The following is a 24,651-nucleotide window of genomic DNA, read 5'->3' on the forward strand; positions in this document are numbered from 1 at the left end:
TATGTGCCACGCCAGCTAACGCCTTTATTTTTTGTAGAGACAGCGTCTTGTTGTGCTGTACAGGGTGGTCTTGAACTCCTGGCCTCAAGTGATCCTCTAACCTTGTCCTACCAGTGAGGCCAAATATCCATTTTTTAATCATAATCAGTCCTTTTGTGTAAGACTCCACTGTTATATTGGACGAAGGAAAAAAAGCAAACCTTTGTAACATTTCATATATGACAAATCCCAACAGATAAAAAAGATTCGCCAGGTCCCAGGGCTTCAGGAAACAAGAGTGGGCTCATGGGGTGAGGAGAGTGTGCCCAGCACTAAGCAAAGTGGAGTCTTAAGCCTGTTTCTTGCTTGGGGACTGTTTTTTTGTTTTTTTTTTGAGACGGAGTTTCGCTCTTGTTACCCAGGCTGGAGTGCAATGGCGCGATCTCGGCTCACCGCAACCTCCGCCTCCTGGGTTCAGGCAATTCTCCTGCCTCAGCCTCCTGAGTAGCTGGGATTACAGGCACGCGCCACCATGCCCAGCTAATTTTTGTATTTTTAGTAGAGACGGGGTTTCACCATGTTGACCAGGATGGTCTCGATCTCTCGACCTCGTGATCCACCCGCCTCGGCCTCCCAAAGTGCTGGGAATACAGGCTTGAGCCACCGCGCCCGGCCAGCTTGGGGACTGTTTATGCTTCAACACAGTACCTGAAATATTGGACATTCCAATATGCAAGAGGCAAACTGCGAATCCACAAACCCATTCTGACACATGGATAAACTTTTATTGATACATCAAGGGAAAACCAATGTTCAGTGAAGGCTGCCGAATCCATATTTCTCAGAGTAAAGATGTTTAATGGACTCTCCACCTTTAAAGCGCTTTGTATGAAATATAGCTAGGAACACACATAAACAATTCAGATTACAAAACTCTCCAGGAAAGTAATAATCATCATGTAATACTGGAACTACAGGTAAAAAAAAAGCAGCCTTCTAGGAGTCCTAACTGTAGTTGACTTGGAAGTACAGATCATCATAGCAACCTTCTGTATCGGGTTGTCACGGGCAGTTGTAAGCAAACAGCATCAGTCTGCAAAGCGTTTGGAAATCATCTGAAGCTGTTAACAGCAGAAGCTATTCTTCCAGTTCTCCCAGCAGCTCTGCAAAATCAGTGATATACCATTTGGCGTTATCCTTGACATGCTGCCTGATCACATTTCCTCCAAACCCAATGAAGGCATCCTAAGGAAGAAGAAAAAAGAGAAACAATTTTCGTATTTATGTATTTATTTGTTTGTTTGTTTGAGTTTTGCTCTGTCGACCAGGCTGGAGTGCAGTGGCATGATCTCTGCTCTCTGAAACCTCTGCCTCCCGGGTTCCAGCGATTCTCCTGCCTCAGCCTCCCACGTGGCTGAGCTGACAGGTGCCCGCCACCATGCCTGGCTAATTTTTGTGTTTTTAGTGGAGACAGAGTTTCACCATGTTGGCCAGGCTGGTATTGAACTCCTGACCAGGTGATTTGGCCACTCTGGCCTCCCAAAGTGCCGGGATTACAGGGGTGAGCCACGGTTCTGGGCAGAGAAATGATTTTTAGAAAACCAGAAAACCAAGGTTGCAAGCAGCGATCGAGAGCAGTAAGTGTTTCAATCATGAACTGTTCCTGCAAAGAGAGGTAAGCCTGGCTCCCCCATGTGCCTCCACTGAGCGCCCAGCACCTTCCTCCTCCCCTCCTCTGTCTCTGGCTCCTTCCTGGCTGCCTCTTATCCCTCACTGCACTGTCCTGATCAGTACATGCACCACTGCAGGGGACCCATTCAGCTGGACAATGTCCAGGCTGTGGGAGAATGATAAGATATGGGCTCTGTCCTCTTACAACCAAGACAAATGCCTGCAAAAATAAAAATCGGCCGGGCGCGGTGGCTCACGCCTGTAATCCCAGCACTTTGGGAGGCCGAGGTGGGCGGATCAGGATGTCAAGAGATTTATACCATCCTGGCCAACGTGGTGAAACCCCATCAGTACTAAAAATACAAAAATTAGCTGGGCGTGGTGGCGCACGCCGCCTGTAGTCCCAGCTACTCAGGAGGCTGAGGCAGGAGAATCGCTTGAACCTGGGAGGTGGAGGTTGCAGTGAGCCGAGATTGTGCTACTGCACTCCAGCCTGGCGCCTGACAACAGAGGGACACTCCATCTAAAAAAAAAAAAAAAAAAAAAGTCAAGGGAAAAAAGGCAAGGAACAGAATTTTGTACTTTTTTTTTTTCTTTTTTTGAGATGGAGTTTGGCTCTTGTTGCCCAGGCTGGAGTGCAATGGCGCGATCTCAGCTCACTGCAACCTCTGCCTCCTGGGTTTAAGCAATTCTTTTTTTCTTTTTTTTTTTTTTTAATTAAAGACAGAGTTTCATCATACTGGTCAGGCTGGTCTCAAACCCCTAACCTCAGGTGATCTGCCCACCTCAGCCTCCCAAAGTGCTGGGATTACAGGCTTGAGCCACCGCGTCCAGAGGGTTTAAGCAATTCTCCTGCCTCAGCCTCCGGAGTAGCTGGGATTACAGGCCTGGCTAATTTTGTATTTTCAGTAGACTGGGAGCTCCCTGAGAAAACTCTTCATTTTACTTTTATGTATTCCTCATTAAACTAGCCCAGTGTTCATTGCTTAGCTAACTCCAACACTGGTTATAAATTATCTAAGGTAACAGTAAAAAGATTCAAAGACGAGGTGGTCCACGCCTATCCCAGCACTTTGGGAGGCCAAGGCAGGTGGATCACCAGAGGTCGGGAGTTCGATACCAGCCTGGCCAACATGGTGAAACCCCGTCTCTACTAAAAATAGAAAAAAAATTAGCTGGTGTGGTGGCGGGCGTCTGCAATCCCAGTTACTTGGGAGGCTGAGGCAGGAGAATTGCTCAAACCCGGGAAGTGAAAGTCACAGTTGGTTGACTCCAGTTGGTCGACAGAGTGAGACTCTCAAAAAAAAAAAAAAAAAAAAAAAAAAAAGATTCAAAGGCTGGGCTCAATGGCTCATGCACTTTGGGAGGCCAAGGTGTGCAGATCACCTGAGGTTGGGAGTTTGAGACCAACCTGGCTGGAACCTTTTTTTTTTGAGATGGAGTCTCACTCTGTCATGTTCAGGCTGGAATGTCGTGGTGTGATCTCAGCTCACTGCAACCTCCCCCCTCCCGGGTTCAAGTGATTCTCCTGCCTCAGCCTCCCAAGTGGCTGGGATTATAGGCACCCACCACCACGCCTGGCTAGTTTTTCTATTTTTAATAAGATGGGGTTTTGCCATGTTGGCCAGGCTGTTCTCGAACTCCTGACCTTAAGTGATCCACCTGCCTCTGCCTCCCAAACTGCTGGGATTACAGGCATGAGTCACCTTCGTGCCCAGCCAAAAGGTTCCTTTTAATGCTTTTTCATGCATCATTCACAAAGACTATCATTTTTATTTATTATTTACTTATTTATTTTTTTCTTTTGAGATGCAGTCTTGCTCTGTCGCCCAGGCTCGACTGCAGTGGCATGATCTTGGCTCACTGCAACCTCTGCCTCCCAGGTTCAAGCGATTCTCCTGCCTCAGCTTCCCTGGTAGCTGGGATTACAGGTGCCCACCACCTCACCCAGATAAATTTTGTATTTTTAGTAGAGACAGGGTTTCACCGTCTTGGCCCGGCAGGCTGGTCTTGAACTCCTGAATTCGTGATCCACCTGCCTCGGCCTTCCAAAGTACTGGGATGACAGGCGTAAACCACCATGCCCAGCCTATTTTATTTTTAGACAATCCCTAGTTGTAGATCTCAGAAAAGCAGGTGGTAAAAACTTCAGCGCGCTCTTTCTCTCTTTCTAATACACACACACACACACACACACACAATACAGGTGTGATGGTGGGCGCCTGTGGTCCCAGCTACTCGGGAGGCCGAGGCCTGAGAATTGCTTGAAGTCTCCCTCTCTCCCTGTCTCCCTCTCTCTCTATTGAGACATAATCATTATTATGTTTCAATAAATAAATAAAACCTCCACTAGTTTCAGAAAGCGATGTTTACGCAGAGGAATAAAACGCTGTGACGCTGTCGGATGCATTGGTGCGCACCTGTAATCCCAGCTACCCAGGAGGCTGAGGTGGGAGGATCGTTCCACCCCAGAAATTCAGGGCTGTGATAAGCTATGATCACACCACTGCACTCCAGCCTGGGCAACATAGCAAGACCTTGTCTCCAGAAAATAAAAAAAAAAATGAAACGCTTTGATACATTACAAGTAAATTATATAATCTCTGCAAGCCTCAGTTCCCCTATCAGAAGCAGCAGCAAGCTGGTTCACGCCTGTGATAGCATCATTTCAGGAGGCCGAGGCGGGGCAGATTGCTTGAGCTCAGGAGTTGGAGATCAGCCTGGGCAACATGGTGAAACCCTGCCTCTATCAAAAACACAAAGTCTTAGCTGGGTGTGGTGGCATGTGTCTGTGGCCCCAGCTATTTGGGGAGCTAAGGTGGGAGAATCACTTGAACCTGGGGTGGAGGTTGCAGTGAGCTGAGAGCACACCACTGCACTTCAGCCTGGGTGACAGAGTGAGACTGTCTAAAACAAAACAAAACAAAACATAATATTTGACGTCGAAGGGCTGTTCTGAGGATTAAATGAGGTAATGTATGAGGAACTAGTAGGTAAAGTATAAAATGATATTAAAATCTTGGTTATAAGAGTTGTTAGGGCCGGGCGCGGTGGCTCACCCCTGTAATCCCTACACCTTGAGAGGCTGAGGCGGGCGGATCATGAGGTCAGGAGTTTGAGACCATCCTGGCCAATATGGTGAAACCCCGTCTCTACTAAAAATACAAAAATTAGCCGGGCATGGTGGCACGTGCCTGTAGTCCCAGCTACTCAGGAGGCTGAGGCAGGAGAATCACTTGAACCCGGGTGGCGGAGGTTGAAGTGAGCCAAGATCACACCACTACACTACAGCCTGGGTGACAGAGCAAGACTCCATCTTAAATTAAAAAAAAAAAAAAGAGTTGTTGATGGTATTATTTGGGAAATGAAACCAAATATTGAGCACACACCTAGGCTAAAAGGTGGTGGTCACACTACAGGGATAAGGCATTGTTACAAGTTTTAAAAGATTTTAGTTCCTTATTCGTAACTTTTCTTGGGTTTGTACAAAGTCAGCTGACATGACAAGACTGAATTTATTTTTATTATTTCATTTCTTATCTTGTAAAGAGAGTTGTTTTAAATCTTATGTAGTTCTAAATCTGCTATTTTAGTTTATCTTATTTATTTATTTTGTAGAGATGGGATCTCACTATGCTGCCTAGGTGGGTCTCAAACTTCTGTGCTCACGCAATCTTCCTGCCTCGGCCTCCCAAAGTGCTGGGATTACAGGATAAATGAGCTGTCTAAAACAAAAGCACAGCTGGCTGTGGGGGCTCACGCCTGTAATCCCAGAACTTTGGAAGGCCAAGGTGGGCAGATCACCTGAGGTCCGGAGTTCGAGAGCAGCGTGGCCTACACGGTGAAACCCTGGCTGTACTAAAAATGCAAAAATTAGCTGGGCGTGGTGGCAGGTGCCTGTAATCCAAACTACTGGGGAGGCTGAGGCACAAGAACTGCTTGAAAACTCAGGAGGCGGAGGTTGCCATGAGCCAAGATGGCACCATTGCACTCCAGCCTGGGCAACAAGAGCAAAACTCCGTCTCAAAATAAATAAATAGATAGATAGATGATAAAACAAAAGTACAACCTGAAAAAAAATTAGCACCCTTGATACATACAGCAGGAGGACAGGCTTCCATGTCTGTGGCTCCATCTCCAACCATGATGAGTTTTTTAAAATGAAACTTATCCTTTAAAAGTTTAATCACTTTTCCTTTTCCACCAGATTCGGCTGTTGGCTGCGTCTCATCAAAACCTGCATATTCACCTTAAAAGAGCAGTAGAAACAGGGTTAAAGACTCACAAAAGTGTCTTACCAGTGACAGCTTTCTGCATAGATGATTTCTTAAATGTCACTGAGAAGGCTAAACACGGCCCTTGGTACAGTCACACAGCCGGGAGCTCCACACCTGTTCCTGGGAATAAATAAGCTGTGCTTTATAAAAAATTTCCTTTTTTTTTTTTTTTTGAGACAGAGTCCTGCTCTGTTGCCCAAGCTGTAATGCAGTGGTGTGAGCTCGGCTCAGTGCAACCTCCTCTTCCTGGGTTCAAGCAATTCCCCTGCCTCAGCCTCCTGAGTACTGGGACTACAGGCGTGCACCACCACGCCCGACTAGTTTCTTGTATTTTAGTAGAGATGGGGTTTTCACCACATTGGCTCTGATAGTCTCAATCTCCTGACCTTGTGATCACTGAGCCCGGCCTAAAATTTCCTGTTATGATTATGATTATAGAAATGGGGTCTTGCTAGCTGGGTGCAGTGGCTGACACCTGTAATCCCTGTACTTTGGGAGGTCACGGCAGGTGGATCGCCTGAGGTCAGGAGTTCAAAACCAGCCTGGCCAACATGGTGAAACCCCATCTCTACTAAAAAAATACAAAAATTAGCCGAACATGATGGCTCGCACCTATATTCCCAGCTACTTCAGAGGCTGAGGAAGGAGAATTGCTTGAACCCAGGAGGCAGAAGTTGCAGTGAGCCGAGATCTCACCAGTGCACTCCAGCCTGAGTGACAGAGCAAGACTCTGTCTCCAAAAAAGGAAGGGGGTCTTGCTATGTTGCCCAGGCTGGTCTGGAATTCCTACGTTCATGTGATCCTCCTGCCTCGGTCTCCAAAAGTGCTGGGATCACAGGTGTGAGCCACCACATCTGGCCAACCTTTGTTTTTAGACTACAAATATCAATTGTAGAAGTGGCTCTATTAGGTCATAAATACCTAGGGGTGAATTTGTTGTATCCTTTAAGGTTCCAGTAATTCTCAAATGTTGAGGTGGCAGAACACCGTAAAATATTAATATATCACATTTATTTATTTATTTATGAGACAGAATCTCGCTCTGTTGCCCAGGCTGGAGTGCAATGGTGTGATCCCAGCTCACTGCAACCTCCGCCTCCTGGGTTCAAGGCATTCTAGTGTCTCCGCCTCCTGAGTAGCTGGGATTATAGGCACGTGCCACCATGCTGTCTGTGTTTTGTATTTTTATTAAAGACAGGGTTTTCCCATGTTGGCGAGGCTGGTGTCGAACTCCTAAGCCACCTCGAGTGACCTTAATATATTAAATTTAAAATGTTACTATATGTCACCCAAGAGGAAATTCCAGTTTATTTTTGATCAATTATTTCTATTATTATTATTATTATTATTATTTTTTTTTTTTTTTTTTTGAGACGGAGTTTCGCTCTTGTTACCCAGGCTGGAGTGCAATGGCGCGATCTCGGCTCACCGCAACCTCCGCCTCCTGGGTTCAGGTAATTCTCCTGCCTCAGCCTCCTGAGTAGCTGGGATTACAGGCACGAGCCACCATGCCCAGCTAATTTTTTGTATTTTTAGTAGAGACGGGGTTTCACCATGTTGACCAGGATGGTCTCGATCTCTCGACCTTGTGATCCACCCGCCTCGGCCTCCCAAAGTGCTGGGATTACAGGCTTGAGCCACCGCGCCCGGCCTATTTTTTTTTTTTTTTTTTTTTTTGAGACGGAGTTTCGCTCTTGTTACCCAGGCTGGAGTGCAATGGCGCGATCTCGGCTCACCGCAACCTCCGCCTCCTGGGTTCAGGCAATTCTCCTGCCTCAGCCTCCTGAGTAACTGGGATTACAGGCACGCGTCACCATGCCCAGCTAATTTTTTTTTTGTATTTTTAGTAGAGACGGGGTTTCACCGTGTTGACCAGGATGGTCTCGATCTCTTGACCTCGTGATCCACCCGCCTCGGCCTCCCAAAGTGCTGGGATTACAGGCTTGAGCCACCGCGCCCGGCCCAAAAGTCTCCCTTCTAAAGTCTCCCCCACACCCCTTTATTTTTGTTTTAAAGACAAGGTCTCCCTCTGCCACCCAGGCTGGAAGTGCAGTGGTGTGATCTCGGCTCACTGCAGCCCCTACCTTCTGGCTTCAAGTGATTCTTCTGCCCCAGCCTCCCAAGTAACAGAGACTACAGGCATACGCTACCACAACCAGCTTTTTTTTTTTTTTTTTTTGAGACAGAATTGCTTTCTGTTGCCCAGGCTGGAGTGCAATGACGAGATCTCGGCTCACCGCAACCTCTGCCTGCCGGGTTCAAGCAATTCTCCTGCCTCAGCCTCCCTAGTGGCTGGGATTACAGGCATGTGCCACCGCACCTGGCCTAATTTTTGTATTTTTAGTAGGGGCAGGGTTTCGCCATGTTGGCCTGGCTGGTCTTGAACTCCTGACTTCAGGTGATCCACCTGCCTCAGCCTCCCAAAGTGCTGGGATTATAGGCATGAGCCACCACGCACAGACAAAAGTCTCCTTCTTGAGTCTAAATTGCGTGAAATGCATACGAGCCCCCATAAAGTTGAAATATAACATATAACAAAGTAAATCATAGGGGCTACATAGGAATTAATGTCCTATTAAATGCAGAATTTATACATAGACGGTGATGTTACAGATACTGAAGCTAGGACAGATGATTCTATTTTGCCGAGCAAAGGGCACCGAAGGGCAGAAGACACGGGTTAAGAGAACCGTTCATCCCAATATGTAACTCTGATGTGACTCTTTTTTTTTTTTTTTTGAGACGGAGTTTCACTCTTGTCACCCAGGCTGGAGTGCAATGGCGAGATCTCGGCTCACCGCAACCTCCGCCTCCTGGGTTCAGGCAATTCTCCTGCCTCAGCCTCCTGAGTAGCTGGGATTACAGGCACGAGCCACCATGCCCAGCTAATTTTTTGTATTTTTTAGTAGAGATGGGGTTTCACCATGTTGACCAGGATGGTCTCGATCTCTTGACCTTGTGATCCACCTGCCTCGGCCTCCCAAAGTGCTGGGATTATAGGCGTGAGCCACCGCGCCCGGCCTTGATGTGACTCTTTAAGTGCATTCCAACAGGCATTACCCAGAATACTGCATAACAGAACTGGTAAGAAAGGGCAGATGTTACCTTTAAAGTCTTACCGTTGAAGTAGAATTTCAGCCTATTGGCAAACACATTGGTTGCTGGGATATTGAGCTTTGAAGCAACATGCTCTACAATACTCCTAAAGCCACCAGATATTAGGAAAACCTGAACATTTCGCTCCTGTAGGCGACTTACCAGCTCCCTGCAAAAATAAAATACAAAATACCGAACAGTGAGTAATACAAAAGGGAAAAAACATGAAACATGAAGGGGAAAGGAGGATGTATTTTCTTCTCCTGATGCATTTGCCTGAGGTGTATCTGACAAGGTATATTGCCTGGGGAGTTAACGGTCTCGGCTCACTACAACCTCCACCTCCTGGGTTCAGGCAATTCTCCTGCCTCAGCCTCCTGAGTAGCTGGGATTACAGGCATGTGCCACCATGCCCAGCTAATTTTTTTTTGTATTTTTAGTAGAGACGGGGTTTCACCATGTTGACCAGGATGCTCTCGATCTCTCGACCTCATGATCCACTCGCCTCGGCCTCCCAAAGTGCTGGGATTACAGGCGTGAGCCACTGCACCCGGCCTACATGTTTTTCTAAATGCACTTAGGAATCAGTGGGTAGGGCTTGGCTGCTTTAGGAAACCCTCCAGAATCAACCCTACTGTGCCCATGGACCCAGAAAAACACAAGATGAAGACAAACAGGAAAGCTTAGGTTTTCCCAGGAGAAAGAAGACGGGCAGAACCAGACAGAACCAGACAACCCGACAGACAAGACCGCGTGTAAGAGCCAGAAGGACCACATGGCCACACCTTTACTTCCAGCACTTTGGGCAGCCAAGGTAGAAAGTCACCTGAGGCCAGGAGCTTGAGAACAACCTGGGCAAAATAGCAAGACTTCATCTCGGCCGGCCACAGCGGCTCACGACTGTGATCCCAGCACTTTGGGAAGCTGAGGAGGGCGGATCGTGAGGTCAGGAGTTCGAGACCAGCCTGGCTAACATGGTGAAACCCTGTCTCTACTAAAAATACAAAGGCTGTGGTGGTGCATGCCTGTAGTCCCAGCTACTCGGGAGGCTGAGGCAGGAGAAACACTTGAACCCGGGAGGAGGAGGTTGTGGTGAGCTGAGATAGCAACACTGCACTCCAGCCTGGATGACAAGAGTGAAAGTCCATCTCAAAAAAACAACAACAAAAAGGCTGCACGCAGTGGCTCCTGCCTGTAATCCCAGCACTTTGGGAGGCCGAGGCAGATGGATCACGAGGTCAGGAGTCCAAGACCAGCCTGGCCAATATGGTGAAATCCCGTCTCTACTAAAAAATACACAAATTAGCCAGGTGTGGTGGCATGCACCTGTAGTCCCAACTACTTGGGAGGCTGAGGCAGAAGAATTGCTGGAACCCGGGAGGTGGAGGTTGAAGTGAGCTGAGATCTCGCCACTGCACTCCAGCCTGGGTATCAGAGTGAGACTCCACGCCCCCACACCTGCCAAATGTCAATATTGTGGAAGGCTGACGTGATAAAATTGATCACTTGAGCCCACAAATTCAAGACCAGCCTGGGCAACATAGTGAGACCCTGTCTCTATACATTTTTTTTTTTTTTTTTTAATTAGGCATGGTGGCCTATGTCTGTAGTCCCAGCTACTTAGGAAGCTGAGGCAGGAGGATCCCTGGAGCCTAGAAGGTTGATGCTGTAGGGAGCTGTGTTCATACCACTGCACTCCAGCCTGGGTGACAAAGCAAGACCCCATCTCTCAAAGGTAGGAGGGCCACTTGACCTCAGGAGTTTGGGGCTGCAGTGAGCCATGATTATACCACTGTACTCCAACCTGGGCAAAGAATGAGACTCTGACTCTAAAAAAAAATAACAACAGGCCAGGCGTGGTGGCTCACACCTGTAGTCCCGGTACTTTGGGACGCTGAGGCAGGTGGATCACTTGAGGTCAAGAGTTCAAGACCAGCCTAGCCAACATGGTGAAACCTGTCTCTACTAAAAATACAAAAATTGGCTGGGCGCGGTGGCTCAAGCCTGTAATCCCAGCACTTTGGGAGGCCGAGGCGGGTGGATCACGAGGTCAAGAGATCGAGACCATCCTGGTCAACATGGTGAAACCCCGTCTCTACTAAAAATACAAAAAATTAGCTGGGCATGGTGGCGCGTGCCTGTAATCCCAGCTACTCAGGAGGCTGAGACAGGAGAATTGCCTGAACCCAGGAGGCGGAGGTTGCGGTGAGCCGCGATCGCGCCATTGCACTCCAGCCGGGGTAACAAGAGTGAAACTCCATCTCAAAAAAAAAAAAAAAAAAAAAATTATGGGAGTGTGGTGGTGGGTGCCTGTAATCCCAGCTACTTGGGAGGCTGAGACAGGAGAATCATGTGAACCTGGGAGGCAGAAGTTGCAGTGAGCTGAGGTCACACCACTGCACTCCAGCCTGGGCAACAGAGCAAGATTTTGTCTGAAGTAAATAAATAAAATAACGTACCCGAGACTGAGTAATCTATAAAATAAATAATAACAAAAATAAAATAAAATAACACACCCAGAGGGCACTCTAAAGCAACAGTTAGACGCCCTCAGGAGGATGCCCCCCACACTGACGCTGAAAGACACCTGGAGCAAGGGCTCCTCTTACCTTATGCCGGGGGTCAGGTGTGGGGGTTGCTCTGCTATGAGTCTCTGCACCTGCTCCCTGGAGGGCTGGATTAGGGCTAAGCGCTCCGTGAGAGCTTCTCTGAAAGGCACTGCCCCGCCCATGGCTCGCCGCGTCCTAGGAGGGAGACCCGACAGTCAGGCCAGCCAGGTCTGCCTTCCTCAAGGTTGACAAGCCCAACTGCCCAGGTCTGCACAACATCCAACAAAAGGAAGATGCTACCAAGAGCCCCACTGTGCAACAGACATCCTTTGCTGCTAAGAGAGCAAGGCCTTGGAATAAACTTTTGAAGGTTTGCTTGAAAATAATAATAGGCTGGGTGCAGTGACTCAAGCCTATAATCTCAGCACTTGGGGAAGCTGAGGCAGGCAGATCACCTGAAGCCAGGAGTTCGAGACCAGCCTGGCCAACATGGCAAACCCCCATCTTTACTTAAAAAATGCAAATATTGGCCGGGCACGGTGGCTCAAGCCTGTAATCCCAGCACTTTGGGAGGCCGAGGCGGGTGGATCACGAGGTCAAGAGATCGAGACCGTCCTGGTCAACATGGTGAAACCCCGTCTCTACTAAAAATACAAAAAATTAGCTGGGCATGGTGGCACATGCCTGTAATCCCAGCTACTCAGGAGGCTGAGGTAGGAGAATTGCCTGAACCCGGGAGGCGGAGGTTGCGGTGAGCCGAGATCGCGCCATGGCACTCCATCCTGGGTAACAAGAGCGAAACTCCGTCTCAAAAAAAAAAAGAAAAAAAAAAGAAAAAAAAATGCAAATATTGCCGGGCGCGGTGGCTCAAGCTTGTAATCCCAGCACTTTGGGAGGCCGAGGCGGGTGGATCACAAGGTCGAGAGATCGAGACCATCCTGGTCAACATGGTGAAACCCCGTCTCTACTATAAATACAAAAAATTAGCTGGGCATGGTGGTACGTGCCTGTAATCCCAGCTACCCAGGAGGCTGAGGCAGGAGAATTGCCTGAACCCAGGAGGCGGAGGTTGGGAGGTTGCGGTGAGCCGAGATCGCGCCATTGCACTCCAGCCTGGGTAACAAGAGCGAAACTCTGTCTTTTTTTTTTTTTTTTTTTTTTTTTTGAGACGGAGTTTCGCTCTTGTTACCCAGGCTGGAGTGCAATGGCGCGATCTCGGCTCACCGCAACCTCCACCTCCTGGGTTCAGGCAATTCTCCTGCCTCAGCCTCCTGGGTAGCTGGGATTACAGGCACGCGCCACCATGCCCAGCTAATTTTTTGTATTTTTTTTTAGTAGAGACGGGGTTTCACCATGTTGACCAGGTTGGTCTCGATCTCTTGACCTCGTGATCCACCCGCCTCGGCCTCCCAAAGTGCTGGGATTACAGGCTTGAGCCACCGCGCCCGGCCGAAACTCTGTCTTAAAAAAAAGAAAAAAAAAATGCAAATATTAGCTGGGCATGGTGGTGCATGCCTGTAATCCCAGCTACTCAAGAGGCTGAGGTAGGGGAATTGCTTGAACCTGGGAGGTGGAGGTTGTGGTGAGCTGAGATCGTGCCACTGCAACCCAGCCTGGATGACAGAGTGAACTCCATCAAAACAAAACAAAACAAAATAAAAACCACACAGCCTATCCATAGGTAGTTTTCTTGAAAGCCATGAGCTGTCATAAATCAAAGAAACCAAAGGCTAAAAGTTCTTGCATGAAAGGCAGTTAAAAATGAAATGGTGGTTGGGCACAGTGGCTCCCACCTGTAACCTCAGCACTGTGGGAGGACAAGGCAGGGGGATCATGAGGTCAGGAGGTCAAGACCAGACTGGCCAACATGGTGAAACTCTGTCTCCAAAAATTAGCCAGGCGTGGTAGCGCGCGCCTGTAATCCCAGCTACTCAGGAAGCTGAGGCAGGGGGATTGCTTGAATCCAGGAGGCAGCGGTTGCAGTGAGCCGAGATTGCGCCATTGCACTCCAGCCTGGGTGACAGAGCGAGACTCTGTCTCAAGAGAAAAAAAAAAAAAGAAAATGACATGGTGCATGACTGGGGGACTGGGGCTACAAAGGGGGTGCCCAGCTGCAGGGTGAGGGGGCAGAGGGAGGAAGGGGCTCCGACCCAGGGTCCACCAAGAGACGGTAAACCTTTCCAGGGAACCGCCGAGGCCACTCTTCCCACCGTGACGCAAATCCGATGGACACGGGGCCCTGCCCCGCAGGCCATCTTCTTTGGTTAGTGACTGCTGTCAGTCTCCTGATCAAGGTAGGAACGCGTCTTATTCATATTTGTTTACCGTAAATATTTATATAAACGAATGACTATATCAAAATCGCTAAGGGATGAAAGAAAAAGCCGAGTGCTCATGTTCCATAGCCAGGGTCTAACACTTCATCCCAAACAATCACTCTGTCATTTTGTCAAGTGAACAAATGCTATGCCTACATTTCTGACACCTGGTTCTCAACGCCACAGATTCTGGCTAGCTCATCAATTCCTTCTTCTCTGATGACTGTGCTGTCGACATCAAAACACACTGCGTCTGCTGAGGAGAAAAGCTTCCTCAGCTCTGAGCGGGAGACCATCCTTGGATGAATTTTCCTCCTACGAGAAAAAAGATAAATGTATTTAAAGACATTAAATGAAATTATGAAAAGAGCCCATCTTGCTGTTCTAAGCCAGTGTAGCCCATATCAGAGTGTACTCATGGATTCATTCATGTTTTTTTTCTTTCTTTTTTTTTTTTTTTTTTTAGACAGAGTTTCGCTCTCGTTACCCAGGCTGGAGTGCAATGGCGCGATCTCGGCTCACCGCAACCTCCACCTCCTGGGTTCAGGCAATTCTCCTGCCTCAGCCTCCTGAGTAGCTGGGATTACAGGCACCCACCACCACGCCCAGCTAGTTTTTTGTATTTTTAGTAGAGACGGGGTTTCACCATGTTGACCAGGATGGTCTCGATCTCTCGACCTCGTGATCCACCCGCCTCGGCCTCCCAAAGTGCTGGGGTTACAGGCTTGAGCCACCGCGCCCGGCCTCTTTTTTTTTTTTTTTTAACTTCCCACACTACACCAATTTCTTTTTTAGATGGAGTCTTACTCTGTTGCCCAGGCTGGAGGGCAGTGGTACGATCTTGGTTTACTCCAACCTCCACCTCCCGTGTTCAAGTGATTCTCGTGCCTCAGTCTCCTGAGTAGCTGGGATTATAGGCACCTGCCACCATGCCCCACTCATTAAAAAAAAATTTTTAGTAGAGATGGGATTTCACCATGTTGGCCAGGCTGGTCTTGAACTCCTGACCGCAGGTGATCTACCCACCTTAGCCTTCCAAAGTGCTGGGATTGGAGGTGTGAGGCATTATGCCTGGCTAGTACCAACTTTTAAATATATTTGATGTTGAAGCCGGGTGCCTGTAATCTCAGTTACTCGAGAGGCTGAGGCAGGGGAATTGCTGGAACTCGGGAGGCAGAGGCTGCAGTGAGCCAAGATCACCCCACTGCAGTCCAGCCTGGGCAGCAGAGCAAGACTGCATCTCAAAACACACACACACACATACACACACACACACACACACACACACACAAATATATATGTATATATAACACTGATGTTGAACCAATATTCAATTATTTTTCACCTAATAACTGTAGCAAGAAAGCAAGGGTTGAAGTGGAGATGTGCAGAAGGCTGTACGGGCACACAGGAAAAATGTTCAGCCTTGTCTATGAAACGGGGCTTCAGGCTGGGCGCAGTGGCTCATGCCTGCAATCCCAGCACTTTGGGAGCTAAGGCAGGAGGACTGCTTGAGGCCAGGAGTTTGAGACCAGCCTGGGCAACACAGAGAGACCGAATCTCTACTAAAAATAATAATACAAAAAATTAGCTGGGTGTGGCAGTGCACACCAGTAGTCCCAGCTACTCGGGACACTGAGGCAGGAGCATTGCTCAAATTCAGGAAGTGGAGGCTGCAATGAGCTGAGACTGTGCCACTGTACTCCAGCCTGGGTGACAGAGCAGGACCCTGAGTCTAACTAAAAAGAAAAGAAAAGAAAGAGGCTTCAAGGAAGTGTAGGTATTTGAGCTGACTCTGACGGGGTGGTCGAAGGACAGGGCATCGATCTCGCGTGCGCTGGGAGGAGGCGGAGGGAGGTGGCGCACGGAGAGAGGTTCGCGCTGCGGAGGGAGGAGCGGGAGAAAGACAAGGAGCCGGACGCGGCACATGCCTACTGGAAGATGCCCCACGGCCTGGCCCAGCCGCCTGGCAGCGCGTCAGGAGTTCAGACGAAGAGGGGCCTAGGGCCAGACTCAGAAGTCTAAACTTTAACTTCCCGGTACGGAAAAGGTTTTAAAGCCTCCGAAGAAAGGTCAGAGCTAAATAGACGGGCTAAACACATGCCAGTATGAAGGTGGCAGCTGAAGACAGGGTTTAATTAAAGTCCAGGGAGAAGCCGGGCACAGTGGCTCACGCCTGTGATCCCAGCACTCTGGGAGGCTGAGGCGGGCAGCTCACTTGAGGCCAGGAGTTCAAGACCAGCCTGGCCAACAGGGCAAAACCCCTGTCTCTACTAAAAATACAAAACGTAGCCAGGCAGAGTGGCATGGACCTGTCGTCCCAGCTACCCAGGAGGCTGAGGTAGGAAAATCGCTTGAACCTGGAAGTCGGAGATCGCAGTGAGTAGAGATTACACCACTGCACTCCAGCGTGGGTGACAGAGTGAGACCTGCCTCAAAAAAATAAAATCATCAAGTCCAGGGAGAACAGGGAGAGGGAGAAGAGAAGAGCGCTAAGGACAGAGCCTGCAGGGCCGCTGCCTTCACGCCTTGACTTGAACCTGGGAAGGGGAAGGAAGATGGTGACGTTAAAGGGAGAAACTCTGGAGGGCTCAGTGCTGCAGAAGCTGCAGAGGACATTCAAAAAGAATTTTTTTTTTTTTGAGACAAAGTATCGCTCTATCACCCAGGCTGGAGTGCAACGGCACAATTATGGCTCACTGCAGCCTCCAACTCCTGGGCTCAAGCAGGCTCCCGCCTCAGCCTCCCAAGCAGCTGGGTCTACAGGCATGCGCCACTATGCTTGGCTTATTTAAAAAAAATTTTTTTTGTAGAGATGAGGTCTTCCCAGACTGGTCTTGAAATCCTGGACAAAAGCAGTCCTCCCACGGAGGGCTCCCAAAGTGCTGGGAATACAGGCATAGACCCCCATGCCTGGCCTTTACTGTTTAGAAAATCTTTGGACGGCTGGGCGCGGAGGCTCAAGCCTGTAATCCCAGCACTTTGGGAGGCCGAGGCAGGCGGATCACGAGGTCGAGAGATCGAGACCAACCTGGTCAACATGGTGAAACCCCGTCTCTACTAAAAATACAAAAAATTAGCTGGGCATGGTGGCGCGTGCCTGTAATCCCAGCTACTCCGGAGGCTGAGGCAGGAGAATTGCCTGAACCCAGCAGGCGGAGGTTGCGGTGAGCCGAGGTCGCGCCATTGCACTCCAGCCTGGGTAACAAGAGCGAAACTCCGTCTCAAAAAAAAAAAAAAAAAAAAAAAAAAGAGGCTGGTCTTGAATTCCTGGCCTCCAATGATCCTCCCATCTCGGTCTCCCAAAGTGCTGGGATTAGAAGCATGAGCCAAAACAGAATGTTAGAGACATACTTCACATTGACACACCCTCCCTAGGAGAGTGAGCTGGATGTTACCACCTTAACTCTGCCCATGAAATGGTCAGGCCAGGGGAGACAGCCTTTACCCTTTGGGTTACAAGACTGTCAACTCACTCCCAGCTTGACAGCAGAGCTAAAACGAGTTTGCAGCAGAGCAAACTCTTGAGCCTCCGAGGCTCAAGCGATTCTCCTGCCTCAGCCTCCCGAGTAGCTGGGATAACAGGCGCCTGCCACCATGCTGGGCTAATTTTTTGTGTATTTTTAGTAGAGACAGAGTTTCACCATGTTGGCCAGGCTGGTCTCAAACTCCTGACCTCAAGTGATCCACCTGCCTCGGCCTCCCAAAGCGCTGGGATGACAGGTGTGAGCCACTGTGCCCAGCCAATCTCCTCCTCTTTTCATTGTCTCTACCAGGAGTGACTTACAATCCAAGCATAATTAAAATTCTCATAGCTACAGAGGACAAAAATCTGCTGAGTAAGTTCAGTGGCTTCTAAGTAAATTGTGTACATTAGAATTCCACACACAGAAAAATCGTTGCTGGAGTATGGCCTCTGGATTTTTCACATTTGCTTCTAACAGGGAGGGAGTCGGCAGGCCCAGGGGTAGAAGACATCACAGCAGGAAGCACCGTTCTCAGATTCTGAGACACAGCAGCTCCCCAGCCCCATCCTGAACACAGCTCAGAACAGAACTTCTTTTTTTTTTTTGATGGAATCTTGCTCTGTCAGTAAGCTGGAGTGGAGTGGTGCGATCTCGGCTTATTGCAACCTCCGCCACCAGGATTCAAGCTATTCCTCTGCCTCAGTCTCCTGAGTAGCTGGGACTACAGACCATCACGCATGCCTAATTCTTTTTTGTATTTTAGTAGAGATGGGGTTTCACCATGTTGGCCAGGATGGTCCCATCTCCTGACCTCGTGATCCGCCTGCCTTGGCCTCCCAAAGTGCTGGGATTACAGGTGTGAGCCACAGCACCAGGCCTCAGAACTTCTGCCTGGCCAGCCCCAGCCAGTTTGTCTGGGGGCAAGCAAAGGACCAACTGATTTAAAAAAAAAAAAAGCCACTGCTGACAAGGCCTTCTCACCCCTAGTTCCAAAGTACAAAAGCAAGTTTTACTGCAGGGCCAGCCTTTGGAGGCCTGATTTTGGATAAGAGGAAATAATTTCCTTGCCCAAACAAATGCTTTCCCAACTTCTCAACCTCTATATCTTTTTTCAAGAGGATTCTAAGATCACCTTACTTCCTTCATCTTTTTTTTTTTTTTTTTTTTTTTTTTGAGACAGAGTTTCGCTCTTGTTACCCAGGCTGGAGTGCAATGGCGCGATCTCGGCTCACCGCAACCTCCGCCTCCTGGGTTTAGGCAATTCCCCTGCCTCAGCCTCCTGAGTAGCTGGGATTACAGGCACACGTCACCATGCCCAGCTGATTTTTTGTATTTTTAGTAGAGACGGGGTTTCACCATGTCGACCAGGATGGTCTCGAACTCTCGACCTTGTGATCCACCCGCCTCGGCCTCCCAAAGTGCTGGGATTACAGGCTTGAGCCACCGCGCCCGGCACTTCCTTCATCTTTTATTAGGATTGACCTCTTCACCTGTGTGAGAACAAATAAAAGCCAATACAGAGGTTGTGAAGGTCACGCAGAGTTGTGAGAACCAAGCTTACTTGCTTTGGTAGTAGGGATAAATTTGTTCAGGCCCCAGGCACTGGAAGAGTACACAGTAGATTCTGAAAAGGCTCTGAATCAGAGGAGAGTCAAAGAGGCTCTCTGTAACAAAGGCCAGGGACCCCCCCCCCCCCCAAACCCCTGACCATCCACTTTCACTATATTTTATTTTATCCATTTTTTGAGATGAAGTCTTGCTGTGTCACCCAGGCTGCAGTACAGTGGTACCATCTTTGTTCAGTGCAATCTCTGCCTCCTGGGTTCAAGCGATTCTCATGCCAGAACCTCCCAGGTAGCTAAGATCACAATTGTGCACCACCATGCTAGGCTAATTTTTAACAGAGACGGGGTTTCACCACCTTGGCCAGGCTGGTCTCGAACTCCTGACCTCGTGATCCAGACACCTCAGCCTCCCAAAGTGCTGAGATTACAGGCATAAGCCACTGGGCCCGGCCTAATTTTTGCATTTTTAGTAGAGACAGGGTTTCTCCATGTTGGCCAGGCTGGTCTTGTACTCCTGACCTCAGGTGATCTGCCCATCTTGGCCTCCCAAAGTGCTGAGATTACAAGTGTGAGCCACTACACCTGGACTTACGCTATATTTTATGATTGAAAAAAAAAAAAAAAAAAAAAAAAACCAGCACAGCCATAAAATAAAAAAACAAACAAAAAAAAAAACTGAAATCACGTCCTTTGCTGCAACATGCAACATGGATACAGCTGCACTAAGTGAATTAGCGCAGGAACAGAAAACCAAGTACCACATGTTCTCACTTATGAGCGGGGGCTAAACACCGGGTACACGTGGATACAAAGACAGGAAAAACACACACTGATGGCCAGGTGCAGTGGCTCACACCTGTAATCCCAGCACTTAGGAGGCCAAGGCGGATGAATCACCTAAGATCAGGAGTTTGAGACCAGCCTGGCCAACATGGCGAAACCCTGTCTCTACTAAAAATACAAAAATTAGCCAGGCATGGTGGCGTACCCTGTAGTCCCAACTACTCAGGAGGCTGAGGCAGGAGAATCACTTGAACCCAGGAGGTGGAGATTGTGGTGAGCTGAGATAGTGCCACTACACTCCAGCCTGGGTGACAGAGTGAGATTCTGTCTAAAACACCACACACACACACACACACACACACACACACACACACACACTGAAGACTACTACAAGAAGGTCGGGGGAAGGAGAGCAAGGACTGAGAAACTACCTACTGGGTACTGTGCTCATACCCTGGGTGACGGGATCAATCGTACCCCAGACCTAATCGTACCCCAGACTCAGCATCATATGATATAGCCATGTAACAAACCTGGACATGTACTCCTTGAAGCTAAGATAACAGTTGAGCCGGGCGCGGTGGCTCAAGCCTGTAATCCCAGCATTTTGGGAGGCCGAGGCGGGTGGATCACGAGGTCGAGAGATCGAGACCAACCTGGTCAACATGGTGAAACCCCGTCTCTACAAAAATACAAAAAATTAGTTAGCTGGGCATGGTGGCGCGTGCCTGTAATCCCAGCTACTCAGGAGGCTGAGGCAGGAGAATTGCCTGAACCCAGGAGGCGGAGGTTGCGGTGAGCCGAGATCGCGCCATTGCACTCCAGCCTGGGTAACAAGAGCGAAACTCCGTCTCAAAAAAAAAAAAAAATTGTTGTCAACTATGTGGCATGCAGAAGATGTCAGCTGCCCAGAATAGCTGGTTATAGTTTACATCATTTCAACTGTGGTTTTATTTATTTATTTATTTATTTTTTTTTTTTTTGAGACGGAGTTTCGCTCTTGTTACCCAGGCTGGAGTGCAATGGCGCGATCTCGGCTCACCGCAACCTCCGCCTCCTGGGTTCAGGCAATTCTCCTGCCTCAGCCTCCTGAGTAGCTGGGATTACAGGCACGTGCCACCATGCCCAGCTAATTTTTAGTCTTTTGTTTTTTTTGTTTTGTTTTGTTTTGTTTTGAGACGGAGTTTCGCTCTTGTTACCCAGGCTGGAGTGTAATGGCACGATCTCGGCTCACCGCAACCTCCGCCTCCTGGGTTCAGGCAATTCTCCTGCCTCAGCCTCCCGAGTAGCTGGGACTACAGGCACGCACCACCATGCCCAGCTAATTTTTTGTATTTTTAGTAGAGACGGGGTTTCACCATGTTGACCAGGTTGGTCTCGATCTCTCGACCTCGTGATCCACCCGCCTCGGCCTCCCAAAATGCTGGGATTACAGGCTTGAGCCACTGCGCCCGTCGACAACAATTTTTTAAACTCAGGTGAGGATTAAACTGCTGGCCAGGCGCAGTAGCTCACGCCTATAATCCCAACACTTTGGGAGGCTGAGACGGGTGGATTACCTGAGGTTGGGAGTTCAAGACCAGCCTGGCCAACAAAGCAAAACCCTGTCTCTACTAAAAATATAAAAATTGGCCAAGTGTGGTTATAAGCATGCGCCTGTAATCCCAGCTACTCAGGAGGCTGAGAAAGGAGAATCGCTTGAACCCAGGAGGTGGAGGTTGCAATGAGCCAAGATCTCACGACTGCACCCCAGCCTAGCTCACAGAGCAAGACTGTCTCCAAAAAAAAAGAGTAAACTGCTAGTAGGTAAACAAACATGTAACAGTCCAGTGCATAAAAAACATGATAATGATACAACAAACCAAAACTAAACCAAAAAAGGACAAATCAGACTCCCATTTCTCCAGTGCTAGATTTCTAGGAGACAACACTCTTCCTGTTCCTTCCCTAGATAAAAATGCAGCCCAAAGTTCTGACCACAGATTTCTTCAAGAAAGACCTGTGGATTCTGCAAGAGCAAGAGCCTAGAAAGAGGGAATGAGGAAATGAACACTGAAGTCCAGACAGAAAACAGGGGAGATGGAGACTGTCTGGCTTCACTCTCTCCTAGTACAAAAGCGGGTTAGAGGCAAAATTTCCTAACAATGCCTCCTCTGGGAAATGCTTTACTCCTACTCACTTTTTTTTTTTTGAGACGGAGTTTCACTCTTGTTACCCAGGCTGGAGTGCAATGGCGCGACCTCGGCTCACTGCAACCTCCGCCTCCTGGGTTCAGGCAATTCTCTTGCCTCAGCCTCCTGAATAATTGGGATTGCAGGCACGCGCCACCATGCCCAGCTATTTTTTTTTTGTATTTTTAGTAGAGACGGGGTTTCACCATGTTGACCAGGGTGGTCTCGATCTTTTGATCTCGTGATCCACCCGCCTCGGCCTCCCAAAGTGCTGCGATGACAGGCTTGAGCCACCGCGCCCGGCCTAGTCCAAGTATTTTCTAAAATATAAAATAAAAAAAGGCTGGGCATGGGGGCTAACACCTGTAATCCCAGCACTTTGGGAGGCCGAGGTGGGAGGATTGCTTGAGCCCAGGAGCTCAAGACCAGCCTGGGCAACATAGTGAGACGCCATCTCTACAAACAATAAAATAAATGGCATGGCGGTGCATATGTGTAGTCCCAGTCTACAAGGCTGAGGCAGGAGGATCACTTGAGCTCAGGAGTTTGGGACTGCAATGAGCTATGATTACACCACCGCACTCCAGCCTGGGTGACCAAGTGAGACCCTGTCTCTTAAAAAACAAAAGAAGAGCCGGGCACGGTGGCTCACGCCTGTAATCCCAGTACTTTGGGAGGCTGAGGTGGGCGGATCACCTGAGGTCAGGAGTTCAAGACCAGCCTGACCAATACGGTGAAACCCATCTTTAAAAAAAAAAGGAAAGAAGAAAGGTAGGTATCAGGCATATATTAAATCATTAGAAAAATGTTAAAAGTCCTGACTTTGTTTCACTGACATGAAAGTGACAGGACTATGGTCATGACATTGAAAACCTCCCTGGTACTTAACACAGCAATCTTGGATTTTATTTTCCACCCTAATCCTCATTCCAATATCTGTCATCAAATATTTAAAAAGAAATAATATGCAAATTACACACAAAGAAAATATAGTGGCCAGGCAGGGTGGGTAAAACCTGTAATCCCAGCACTTTGGGAGGCTGAGGCGGGTGGCTTGCTTGAGGCCAGGAGTTTGAGACCAGCCTGGCTAACATGGGGAAACCCTGTCTCTACTAAAAATACAAAAATTTGCTTGGCGTAGTGGCGCCAGCTACTTGGAAGGCTGAGGCAGGAGAATCCCTTGAACCCAGTGCCCAGAGGGTAAAATGAGCCCAGATCGCGCCACTGCACTCCAGCCTGGGCGACAGGGCGAGACAGTCTCAAAAACAGACATAGCAACAAAAGAAAAGAAAATACAGTAAATACATCGAATGAATGAAAGCATGATTCACTCAATTCTCCACTTGAAGCTGTATCGGTGTAACAAGGCACCTGGTAAGTATCATTTTAACATTCTAACTGCACATGGGAAAGACGACGGCGAAGTCGGAAGCCCCAGCTCCGTCCGAGTCGGGGACTGCCCGGTCCCGCACCCAGGGTGCGCCTGCGCAGATTGCATCACTCATTCATGCTGTCCGGCAGCGGGCGGCTGCTGTGACGTGAGACAAGTGAAGCTGCCCAAAACATAAACCAACAAAAGGAAGCCTGGAGATTCCCGGAAACGATCTGCCTGCGCGACGGAGAAAAATAAATGCAGACTCGGAGAGGAAAAGGAAAGTCGGCGACCCGGGAAGGTCGGGCGCACGCCGGGACTCACCCCGTCCTGGGCCTCGGGCTGCGGCGGCCGCAGGGCCCAGCGCCGGCTCCGGCTCGGCGGGCGCTTCCCGGGAACTGAGCCGCGCGGACCCGCAGGGCCCCCGCCCACGCGCTCCGGAGACCCGCTGATGCGCCGCGGCTTCCCACCCGTTCTGCAAGCGCTTCTGCGAACTGCAGGCGGCAGGTCTCTGCTCCGCAACGCGCGGCCGGGAGGGCGCCTCGACCCGCCCCAGGGGAGGGGCTCCCCGCGCGCGCCCCTCCCCCTCCCCCTCCCCCCTCCCCCCTCCCCCCCTCCCCTCCCCCTCCCCCCTCCCCCCCTCTTCCCCCGCCGGGGCTCCCCGCGCGCGCCCCTCCCCCCCTCTCCCCCCCCGGGGGCTCCCCGCGTGCGCCCCTCCTCCACCTCCTCCCCCCGGGGCTCCCCGCGCGCGCCCCTCCTCCACTTCCTCCCCCGGGGGCTCCCCGCGCGCGCCCCTCCTCCACCTCCTCCCCCGGGGGCTCCCCGCGCGCGCCCCTCCCCCTCCTCCCCCGGGGCTCCCCGCGCGCGCCCCTCCTCCCCCGGGGTTCCCGCGCGCGCTCCTCCTCCCCCGGGGTTCCCCGCGCGCGCCCCTCCCCCTCCTCCCCCGGGAGCTCCCCGCGCCCGCCCCTCCTCCTCCGGGGGTTCAGTGCCTGCAGACTGAGAGGTGCATGGGGCCGAGCGCGCTCCCCGCAGAGCAGCGGCCTACAGCACCTTCGCTTTCCTAAAGAGGAACGAAAGGGCTTCAGAAGCCGCTCCGCGCTGCCGCCACCACCACCTGGATGACGGTAGGTGAGGGAAGCAAGAGATCCCTGCACTGATTTTGCAATTAATGAAATCCCCTTGGGGGGGCCTCTTGAATGCCTTGTTTGGCGCGGATGAGCTTGTGGCAGTGTAGGTCCCAAAAGTACTTCAAAGACTACAGTACTTAAATTCTTTTTTTTTTTTGAGACGGAGTTTCGCTCTTGTTACCCAGGCTGGAGTGCAATGGCGCGATCTCGGCTCACCGCAACCTCCGCCTGCTGGGGTCAGGCAATTCTCCTGCCTCAGCCTCCTGAGTAGCTGGG

General features: G+C 49.9%; 1 protein-coding gene across 3 annotated transcripts; it reads right to left on the bottom strand.

Moving 5' to 3' along the window:
* Nucleotides 1–742: 742 nt before the first annotated feature.
* Nucleotides 743–23,829, bottom strand: PSPH (phosphoserine phosphatase). 3 transcript variants are annotated; one of them, XM_039460349.2, is made up of 7 exons: nucleotides 23,573–23,626; nucleotides 23,248–23,429; nucleotides 14,047–14,205; nucleotides 11,633–11,767; nucleotides 9,047–9,192; nucleotides 5,751–5,899; nucleotides 743–1,224 (listed from the first exon to the last, which is right to left on the bottom strand). In XM_039460349.2, exons 2-7 carry the CDS (start codon nucleotides 23,259–23,261, stop codon nucleotides 1,117–1,119), a joined length of 711 nt encoding a protein of 236 aa, XP_039316283.1. In that variant the 5' UTR covers nucleotides 23,262–23,429; nucleotides 23,573–23,626; the 3' UTR covers nucleotides 743–1,116. The 3 variants fall into 3 exon arrangements, with proteins under 3 accessions (XP_039316283.1, XP_039316285.1, XP_039316284.1); XM_039460351.2 differs by lacking the exon at nucleotides 23,248–23,429 and having other exon boundaries at nucleotides 23,573–23,829; XM_039460350.2 differs by lacking the exons at nucleotides 23,248–23,429; nucleotides 23,573–23,626 and adding an exon at nucleotides 20,239–20,343.
* Nucleotides 23,830–24,651: the final 822 nt, after the last annotated feature.

Source organism: Saimiri boliviensis, chromosome 20 (assembly GCF_048565385.1).
Source record: "Saimiri boliviensis isolate mSaiBol1 chromosome 20, mSaiBol1.pri, whole genome shotgun sequence".
NCBI classification, from domain to species: Eukaryota; Metazoa; Chordata; class Mammalia; order Primates; family Cebidae; genus Saimiri; species Saimiri boliviensis.

Coding starts and splice junctions, on each gene's coding strand:
- PSPH (XM_039460349.2), bottom strand. Junction 9,193..11,632: donor CACCTGACCCCCGGCATAAG/GTAAGAGGAGCC, acceptor TTATTTTTGCAG/GGAGCTGGTAAGTCGCCTAC. Junction 1,225..5,750: donor TGGAAGCCTGTCCTCCTGCT/GTATGTATCAAG, acceptor CTTCTTCCTTAG/GATGCCTTCATTGGGTTTGG.